This window comes from Caloenas nicobarica, chromosome 24 (assembly GCF_036013445.1).
Source record: "Caloenas nicobarica isolate bCalNic1 chromosome 24, bCalNic1.hap1, whole genome shotgun sequence".
NCBI lineage: Eukaryota > Metazoa > Chordata > Aves > Columbiformes > Columbidae > Caloenas > Caloenas nicobarica.
The window spans coordinates 118,441-129,074 of NC_088268.1; the positions used below are offsets into that span (position 1 = coordinate 118,441).

The window sequence follows — 10,634 nt, forward strand, 5'->3', positions numbered from 1 at the left end:
CTGAGGGTACCCAGAACTGAGGGTATATTTCAAGGATTATAAAGACATGGCTGATGTAATGTACCAAAAATTAATTCAGTGTTTCAAAAAGATCAGGTACATGAGGGTTATGATAATGCATCTGATGCAAATGACAACAGAGCAAAGAAAGTACCAGTAATTGGATGGGTATTAATATCATGCAAGTTTATACATCTATATACATCTTTATACATACAGAATAGATAGGTATGACTGAGCAGGACTTCCCTTTAAGTCAATGGAGAGAAACATGAAATCCTAGTACATAATTCGTACCTTCTGAGGTAAATATTCTAAAGTGGGAGTGTTTATTTCTATCCACTGAATTTAAAGGTAACCTAAGTATTAATTCTAATGCAGGCATTAACTCACTGTATATATCCAAGACTAACTGAAATGATACCTAATTTATGAAAACAAAATGACTAAACATAATTAGGAGTCACTTGAAATATTCTGTTAATCAATATTATTTTGAATATTCTGTGTGAAGTAAACATTGTAATAGAAAAGATATTTAAGAAATCTCAACTTTTGAAGGTTTTGTTACAAGTATTTTAAGAAAAGAAAAAGAAGTAACTTTCTTACATAAAGAAGTGTTTCCTTTTTTCTTAATAATATTTTTTTTCTTTTTTAAAAAAAATTATCCACACTTTTTTAATGCATTTCTTGGCTCACATTTTTTAAATTGTTTTGCATCAGCAGAAGAAGCATATTCATTTATTCTGTTGCTGAGGGGATTGAAACCTTTTTGCATTAGATGCAATCTTAGGGTGAGATTTTTCTGCCCAGTTACATCAGAAATAGTTGTTTAGACTAACTTTAGAATGAAATGCTTTTTCTTGATTGTTTGTAAAGTAGACCTTAAAACTAGATTGGATGTGCTGCTTGCAGAATATTTCTTTACACTGAAGAGAGTGTAATAGGGTAATTGGTTCATCTGTAAATTAATATATTAGAAAAATCTTCAGATATGATAGGTAAATCCATTTTCCATTGTTTTCCATCTGTCTCTCTATTTTTCATATTTCTTACATTTCATATATCTTATTGTTTGTCTTATTCATCTAATTGTTTCTCCAGGCAAAGTGTCTGAATTCCACTGCATCCTAATTACTTACTTGAACATCATCTTAAAGGAAACATGGAAAACCAGACCAAGGTAAATGAGTTCATTTTGGTTGGGTTCCAATCTCATCCAGGATCACAACTCCTTCTCTCTGTTCTCTTCTCAACAATGTATGCTGTCACTGTGGTAGGAAATGCCTGCATGATCTTTATCATTAGAACGGACTCCAAGCTACACACTCCCATGTACTTTTTCCTAGAGAACTTGTCCATCTTGGACATCTGCTATTCCTCTGTCATCACTCCCAAAGCAGCACTGACATTCTCACTGGGCAGAAGAATAATTTCCTACAATGATTGTGCATCTCAAATGTTCTTCTTCTCTCTCTTTGGCACAACAGAAGCCTTCTTCTTTGCTGTGATGGCTTATGATCGCTTCACTGCTGTCTGCAATCCACTACTGTACAAAATCATTATGAATAAAAGACTTTGTGTTTTCATGGTGGTGGGCTCTTATCTGTCAGGCTGCATCAATTGCACCATCCAGACAGGCTTTACATTCAGTTTGTCCTTTTGTGGGTCCAAAGAAATAAACCACTTCTTCTGTGATGTTCCTGCAGTGATGCATACATCCTGTTCAGACACACTTGTCAATGAAATAGTAATGCTGGCTCTATGTGGATCAATTATTGTGGGCACTGCCTTGGTGGTTTTTATCTCCTATGGTTATATAATCATTACTATTGTTCAAATGCCTTCAGCTGAGAGCAGGCTCAAAGCATTCTCTACTTGCTCTTCTCACATGCTGTCCGTCTGCTTGTTCTTTGGGACTGTTTTCTTCATGTATGCTCAGCCTGGGTCTACATCTTCACCTAACAAAAGCAAAACCATCTCTATCCTCTATACTATTGTTATTCCTATGCTAAACCCTTTTATCTACACTCTCCGAAACAAGGAGGTAAAAGAGTCTCTGAAAAAGAAGTTAAAAAGGAAAGGGTTTTTTTAGTACCTTTTCTAAGGATGAGAATGACCACAGTGTCCAATTAGCTACAGATGGGTGTTTAGAATGTAAAACAAGGGACATCAAGGGACATCAGGGCTTACTTTTGAGAGTCTTTTGTGATTATTGATGGTCAGTGTCCTGGATGAAAGCGGGAGGTATAAAAGAAATCTAAGACAATTAGACCAGAGGAAGGTATGGATTCATATTAGACATTTACAATCTGCCCGAGATGTAATACACAGTCCTTTTATAGCCATTCAAAAGGTACAAGAATTTTAAAGCCATAATTAATCCAAAGTGTGTATTAGACATCTTAAATACAACATAAAACTTAGACTCTGGCAGTGCCTTATTTCTATGCTTTGGAACACAGCCAGTTCAGGTGGAGACATTCTCACTGTAAACATCCAAAGATAAATTAGGTCAATCAAGAGTGAACTGAATGATTTATTTGACTGTGCCACCTCCTTTTTTAAGCTACTTTTTCTCTACTTTGTGTTTAATCATTTCTATTAGAAACTAATGGAACCACTGAAATTCAGGTTCCAATCATCAAACGATAGGCAATTGAAATCTTGTGTCTGAAGTGATCCCTGGGAAGAAACAAACAAACCAACCAACCAACTCAAAAAACAAAAACACCAAAAAACCTAATATAAGTAATATATTACATGCGCATGATTGCATGAGCGTTTGTAGTTTGTAACAGGACAGGAGTTATTTCTCTGTGATAGATAAGCCTGTAAAAACACAATCTGACATAGTATGAAGAATCACCATGTAAGCACTATCCTACCAGAAGACTGCTCCGTTCTCATTATGTTGCAACATAAGATAAATGATAGGGCTGATTAGAAATCAAAAATTACCTTTCTGATAAAGTAGTTCTTCAAATGTAGTATTTGTTCACTTCCTACTCAAAAGAAGTAAGATCTCTTTAAAATAAATGAAAGAATAAAATGAACCATAGTTACGTCTTTCTCTGTTCTGATATAAAAGGAATCTATACTATAAACTCAAATGCAGATACCAATATTCCCATGCATACAGAACCATCCTAAACTGATGGGGAAAATACCAGAGGAATATCCCTCTGTGTAGACCATGTACCATAGGTATTTCTATGAACATTTTCTACTGGGCACTATCATAACTTCAGTGCCCACTAGTCTTCCAAAGGATCTAAACTAGTAGAAAACATATGTAAACTGTCTATTTAAAGACATTGGGATGGAATGCAGCTCCACTTTCAGATATCTATGTTCAGGTACAATGGTGGTCTCTGCATCTGAAGGTTAGTATTTTCTAGCAAGCTATTTGGCTCACCCTGCTATAGACAAGCCTCATCCAGAGGTCCTTTCTAGTTACCACTACATTAGGTAGTTAAAAAACATTAAGTGGTATGCACATTTTATGCTATTTGACCCAGGCACCAGAAACACTCCTGACGCTAATTTAGTAACACAGATAGAGCCTGTAGACACAAATCTTAAATGCCACTTTAGTCAAAAGTATGAGGCTGGTATTTTCAGAAATTTTTGGCTGATCCTCAGCCAAATACTAAGGTGTTTGGTCTAAACTGAATGTCCCGTCCCACTAAGCAGGATGAGGGCAAGGTTAACTTTTAAATACTCTGTGCAGTAACTGCGAGTAAAAACAATTACTCAAGAGGTTCAATTAAATCATGAATTTACTTAAAACTCAGTGGAACTACAGTGAATAGTGACTTGGCAAAAGCTATATCATAAAACTTAACAAGATTTCAACAGCAAAACTCAGCAACTCACCCTTTTGAGCCCAGAATAAAGTCAGAAATAGAGAGAGAGAGAAAAAAAAGAGAGATTGACATCAGAAGAGAAGTAAGATTTTACTACTCTGAAGGTCGGTCGATCCAGTGAGGCTCTCTGTAGTTCCCAGGGTGGCAGGAAGAGGCCACACAACACGAGCAACTAGTGTCCCAAGTGGGAAGTTGATTTTTGTTTGGTTTTGGTTTGGTTTGGTTTGGTTTTTTTAGTTCATTTGCATGCAACATAGGAGAGGGTGACTCATCTCCTCCCTCTGTTTGCTCCTCATGCTGATTAAGGAAATTGTTCCAGAAGTTAGTCTAGGGGTAGCTGGTGATTCACAATTCCCCTTGCTAGTCGTGATCAATGAATGACCCTGCTTTTGTGCAAAAATGGTTAATGCCTTTATCTCAAAGGTTGGTGCCTTTGTTTTGCAAACAGTAGGGAGACCTCAAGGAAGAGATACTGTCCTGCCTCCACAGCACTTATCTCTTCCTCTCTGCCAGAAGCTGCAAAACCGATTGTTTAAGGCATAACAAGGTGCATACTATGGCCATCACACTGAACAGTGTTTAACAGTATCTAATCCATTTCAAATCATAGTGCTGTGAAGGAGAAGGATGCTGATGAGGATGTAGGCTATTAGCTGGGAAATATATATATTGAAATGTCAGAAGAAAAGGGCAGTTAAAACTCTTAAGGGGGCTTTGTGCACCTAAATGATGGAGTTTAACCTGATGCATATTACAATTATACGCACCAGGGAGATTTCTCTAAAAGGGAGTCATATATCAAAGAAACTTCATGGATTATGCCACTAAGACTCAGAAGGCCTTCACCTGTTGATCTATCAGAAGTCTGCTTGGCAAAGTCAGGTTCCTCCTATGTAGTCATGAAACAGCTCTTCTAGCTGTAGTTATCTAAATGATATATGAATTTTCTTTCTAATAGCAGGTATAGTGCTGTGTTTTGGATTTAGTATGAGAAGAATGTTGATAACACACTGATGTTTTGGTTGTTACTGGGCAGCCAAGGCTTGAAACATATCCCGTGCCCCACACGACCACCTGGAATACTACCCCGGGCCTTGAAAATCAAGTCCTATGCTGACATGGCACCTCAGAAAAAACTGAGCCAGACAATGGGACTAATTTCTGAAAAAAACTCATTGTCACTTATTTCAAAGAGCATGGAACTGAGTGAGTATATAACATCTTTTATCATGCACCAGCTTCCAGGACAATTGAGCAACGGAGTGTTGAAAACTAAACTGAGAGCAACGGGTGGTGCGACATTCAAATATTGGGATACACATTTTACAAAAGCTATCTGGCTAGTCAACACTAAGGGATCTTCCAATTGAGTTGGCCCTGCCTAATTAAAGTTTCCACATAATTGTAGAAGGAGATATAGTCCCTGTAGTGCACATGAAGAATATGTTAGGGAAGGAATTCTGGGTTACTCCTGCCTTGGGCAAAGGCAAACCCACCTGCGGGACTGGTCTTGCTCAAGGACCTGAGTGCACTTGGTGAGTAATGCAGAAGGATGGGGAAGTCTGATGTGGAACTCAAGGGGATTTGATTTGGGGTGAGAATAGCCAATAATTTGAATTATATTATGTTAACTGTTATATGATACTGTATGTCATCACTACTATGGTTGCTACTCTGTTTCCCCAAAAATAAGACCTACCCTGAAAATAAGCACTACCATGATTTTCAGGATTTTTGAGGATGCTTGAAATATAAGTCCTACTCCAAAAATAGGCCCTTGTTACAGTTCGTTTAAAAAGTCAATTTAAATAGTGTCCAGGCAGCTACACATGTAAAAAAAGGCATATTTTGGAGCAAAAATTAACATAAGAACCTGTCTTGCTTTTGGGGAAACAGGGCATATGCCATATCAACAGTATTATAGTAAGAACCATCCAGATTAATGAAGAATGATCTTTGACAAAACCAAGCAAAGTGCAGTAATGATGGAACTAGAACTGGCTTCAGCAACTAGCGTCCGGCAACTTCCTTGAGATCGACATCTTCAATCCACAGACCGTGCACATGGACCACACCGGACACACCAGCTACCAACTTCGGATGCAGCAATGACCTGGCCTGAGCTGGCTTTGGTGCCCAGTAAGATGCCACCTCTCATGTCCTGAGTAAACACCATACCAGATGGAGCCAAAGTCATGGACTAAATTAACTCAACGGACATTTTGTGGGCATTTGTGGACATTTTATAGACATTTCATGGGTATAGTCCATAGACCAAGGGAATGATAGCTGTGTATTATATCAAAGGATGTGAAGGGTACTGGTGGGTAATGACGTAGTGTAATTGGGTAGTGTAAGACCTGAACATGACATAAATGGTATGGAATAAGGGTGAAATAAGGAGTGGATACTGTCCTGGTTTTGACTGGGATAGAGTTAATTCTCTTTCTAGCAGATGTGTTTTGGATATAGTATGAGAAGAATGTTGAAAACACACTGATGTTTTAGTTGTTGCCAGATAGTCAAGGACTTTTCAGCTTCTCATGCTTAGCCAGGTACACAAGAAGCTAGGAGAGAGCAAAGTCAGGACACCTGACCCAAACTCTAAAGCTGGCCAAAGGGATATTCTTTATACCATATGACATTGTGCTCACTGTATAAACTGGAGTTGGCTGAGGGGCAAACACCACTGCTCAGGAGTGAATGGGCTACTAGGTTGCAGGTGGTGAGCAACTGCATTGTGTATCATTTGTTTTCTATATTATCTTTATTATTATCATCATCATCATCGTCATCTCTTCCTTTGCTGCCCTGTTAAACTGTTCTGGTCTCAGCCCATTAGTTTTTTTCCTTTCCAATTTTCTCTCCCATCCCACTTGGTGTTGGAGGCGAGCGAGTGGCTAGCTGGAGTTAAACTACAACAGTAACACACAATTTAAACAGTTAGCTTTTCTGAGGAGTTGAATTCTCCTGTGAAGGTACTTGTAGAATAGTAGAACAGCCTAAGTTGGAAGGCACTTCAAAAGATCTGGTCCAGCTTTTCAGGGGAAAGGGAGCCCAAATTAGGTTATTTAGCATCCTGTCCAATTGCATCTTGAAAACCTCCAACAATAGGGACGCTACCACATCTCTGGGGAGGTTATTCCAGTAAACAATTGTCCTTACTGTAAAAAATTTCTTTCTAATGCCAAGATTAAACCTCTCTCAGTGCAACTTGTGCCCACTGCCCCTGATCTGCTCGTGAAGACAGAGTCTCCATCCTTTTTGTAACCTTTGAAATACTGTGATGAGGTCCTCCCTGAGCCTTCTCTTCTCCAGGAAGAAAAGATATAACTCCTTCAGTATTTCCTCAGGGGGCACATTCTCAATATCTTTGATCATTGCCTTTTTCATTGCCTATTAAAAGAAGCTCAATTATGAGTTTAGACTAGAAAACTAACATTTAAAAAGACGGAGAATAAATTTGTGTAAGATTAAGATAACTGAATTAAGAAAAAGAAATGTACTTATCTACATGCTATATAAATATCAAGAGAGCCATTTCAAATAATAGGGATCCAATTTATCCCAATGAAATAAATATTCAGCTCACCTTGAATTAAAATGACCGTACAGACTAGATGTGACAGGATAGGTACTCAGAACAGCTTCCATACATAGATGCCACATTCACTTTGGCAGGCCTTATGAAATGTGGGACATCAAGATGGCATTGCTGGATGTGAAACAGAACTGATAGAGTCTTGTACCTTTCCGCAATGACAGATGGAGACCTGCTAGGATATCCAAGGTACTTCAAAGATCACTGAGAACCTATGCTTAGGTAACTGGAGCAAGTCCCATCCTCAGATTTGTTAAGTTAGGTGCCTTACTGTCAAATGTCTCTATAAGTCAGTTAGGTCAATGTAATTCCCTTCTCCCATCCGCTTACACCCAATTCTGAGTCCACAGCTAGGATGTCTCTGCAGCTGCAGCCCTCAGGAGATAGCCACATCCTTGTGAAGGATTTAACCTGTGACAACCTTCTGGATGTCACATAAGGATGCTCATGGTTTCCATCCCAGTGAAAGTAAGTTGTGGTAGGCAGAGCCTACACTGCTGTAGGAATGACTAAGCTTTGATACAGTCTCAGCCCTCCAGCCTGAACTCATTCTTAATTTCCTGCATTTCGACGCGAGCCTCTGCAAACACCATGATCATGTATTCCCTGTGAAGGTACATCCCTGAGAGAACACCTTTAAGTAACAAGTGTGTTTTCTCCTCCAGAGGCAACTTGTCAATTTCTCCAAGGTGCAAACAGAGGCAGTAGAACCAACACTTTTTGCTACAGGGGGAAAGGTGTAGGGACCAGAGCTTTTCAAGTACGCCAGCAATGATAGTTACACAGATAGAAAAATATTTTTTATTTCCAAAGAAAGAGGTGTCCTTAGGCAATGCCTCTTTCTTCTAGTACCTGCTCAGTAAGAATCCTGTCTTGCCTTAGTCTCCCAGGGTCAAGATATACCCTTTTCCTTCCTCTCACATAAGTGTGCCCAGTGAAGGGATGGATGACAAGCCTCTGCAGTCAACTGCGTAAGGCATTTTCCATGTATCCTGCTCAGTTTCTCTGGTGTATGTTGGTATGGTGTATGAGTGCTGCCTCTGCTTACTATTTATTATATTTATTTGTTGTTATTATTATCCTATCTTAGTAGGGTCTTTAACAACTGGGCACTTAGGGGAGTCCTTTTCAGTTAAAAGCAGAGACAGAATTCACCAAGACTTTCCTGAAAATTGTATCCCTGGGAAATATAGAAACAGCATTTCAAGAAATATTTATTTGTTTTAGTTTATTCCTTTCTAAGTGGAAGTGTTCCCTTCACCCAGCAAGCAAAACAATATACAAAAAGAAACAATCCAGTAACTGTTCAGATTATTGAGAAATAAGATGCTAAGGGACAGAAGACAAAGGAAGAGTGGAAGGGAAAGAAAAACTCTGTAGGTGGGAGCATATGGACTAAATAATCATTTGGTTCACTTGTCATGCATTTGAGATACGTATTGACATGGGGTTAGTGGGGGGACTCACCAGTCTCAGTGGTTTGCAATGTGAACATCCTCAGCTGAGACTGAGATCTTGTTTTGTTATCTAGAATAAGAAATGGGCAGCATTTGAGGGTCATTCATTTGATTCTACAATGGCTTCTACAAAAGGTCAGATAATTCATGCTCAGTAGTGTACCTGCTTCTCTCCTGCGAAGAAGGTAGATCAATCTGTTGAAAATAACATTCTGATAGACATCAGCTCTAAAGTCCCCACGTCTTCATCCTCCACCCCAGAACATCCCTGGATCTTTAACACTGCTTTGATTCAACTTTGCAGGTAATTATTCAGCATGTTCTTGAGTGACACTGAACCAGGGATTTGTGTTCTCAAAGGAACTTCCAGGAAGTTGACATTCACTCATTCTGGCAAGTTAGTTATACTGTGTCGCTTAATGTGCAACCTCCACTTCAAGAACACCTTAGATTAGCTTTTACTGCAGTAACGATATAATCCTGGATCATCTCTCTATGTTTAAAATTTAGTCTTCTACATCTCTCCCTCACACATTCATGCCTACAGTCCAGCCAGTTCTCTAACTAGATAGCTATCTTTCTCTTTGTTGGTCTGTCTGTCTAAACTTAGAATCAAATAGAAAATTGTACTATGAGAGAATTTGACTCTTCCAAACATCTTCTTTAAGGCCATTGCCATATTTTGTTTAGGGTGATAAATTTTTAACCTGTTCTTAGACACCTGCATTCATGGCAAGAGCCATTTCCCCCCAGGCTCTGTTTGTACCAGTTTTACTGTAATTTCTTCCCTATAACAACATGGTGAAGGATCTTGAACTGTCCAGGGGGACAAAGGGAATTGTGATGTCCATTTTTAGCAGCAAAAATCATCTTGCATTAGTAAAGGGTCTAGCACACTGCTTCCCTCTGCTATTTAAGAAGGGAAAGTGGGTGTTTTCAAATGGGATTCTACAAATTATTTTTCCATCTCTCCAATGTCCCTCTTTAAATTGAAGTTGGAAGGGATCTCTAGAGATGATCCAATCCAACCTCAATACATTCTGGAGGTGTTTGTTTCTTGTCTTAGGTCATCAAGATAACTAAAATGGTTGGGCATAGGCAATCCCTTCTTTGATGTAAAGGGAGGTAAATGGAAGAATACAGTGCATTCTGTTCAAAAAACAAACAAACACCCTCCCAAAAAAACCCACCACCACCAACCACAGTATGATTTGATCAAAAGAGAAGCAGATATTGCTATACTCTCTTCTTGAGAGGAAGATGCACCACAGCTAAGGAATCTTTTTTTCTCTTTGGTTTAAAGGTAGTGTAATGCCTTGCTGACCTAAGGCTTTTCTTGGCAAGCACTTCCAGAAGTCCTCCTTTCCAAGAAATACAGATGTATAGGGCCATATCTGAGGAGGACCACCAAATCAGCTTTCCATATCTATTTTTGTTTCTGCACCCTGGCTCATATTGGATTTGGAACAGTTGCACGTCACCTTCAGCCTGTAACACTTTCACTTCTCCATAATTTCAGCTCACTGTGGACAATCATACTTCCTCAGACAAATTTGTACTCCTGGGATCACCTCTGCATGTAAGTTCTCACTCTTCTCTCTCTCCCTTTTTTTTTTTTTTTTAAATCTCGGTAATCTATACTGCAGCTGAGTGGGGAATATGGGACTGATTACAATCAGTTCACAACTCCACACTGCACTTATGTAC

At 38.9% G+C, this 10,634-nt stretch overlaps 1 protein-coding gene across 1 annotated transcript; it reads left to right on the plus strand.

The window, feature by feature from the left end:
* Positions 1-1,159: 1,159 nt before the first annotated feature.
* Positions 1,160-2,095, plus strand: LOC135998280 (olfactory receptor 9S13-like). The gene has a single exon (XM_065651444.1). It carries the CDS (start codon positions 1,166-1,168, stop codon positions 2,093-2,095), a length of 930 nt encoding a protein of 309 aa, XP_065507516.1. The 5' UTR covers positions 1,160-1,165.
* The last annotated feature ends 8,539 nt before the right edge of the window (positions 2,096-10,634 follow it).

Coding starts and splice junctions, on each gene's coding strand:
- LOC135998280 (XM_065651444.1), top strand. CDS start 1,166: ATGGAAAACCAGACCAAGGTAAATGAGTTCATTTTGGTTGGGTTCCAA.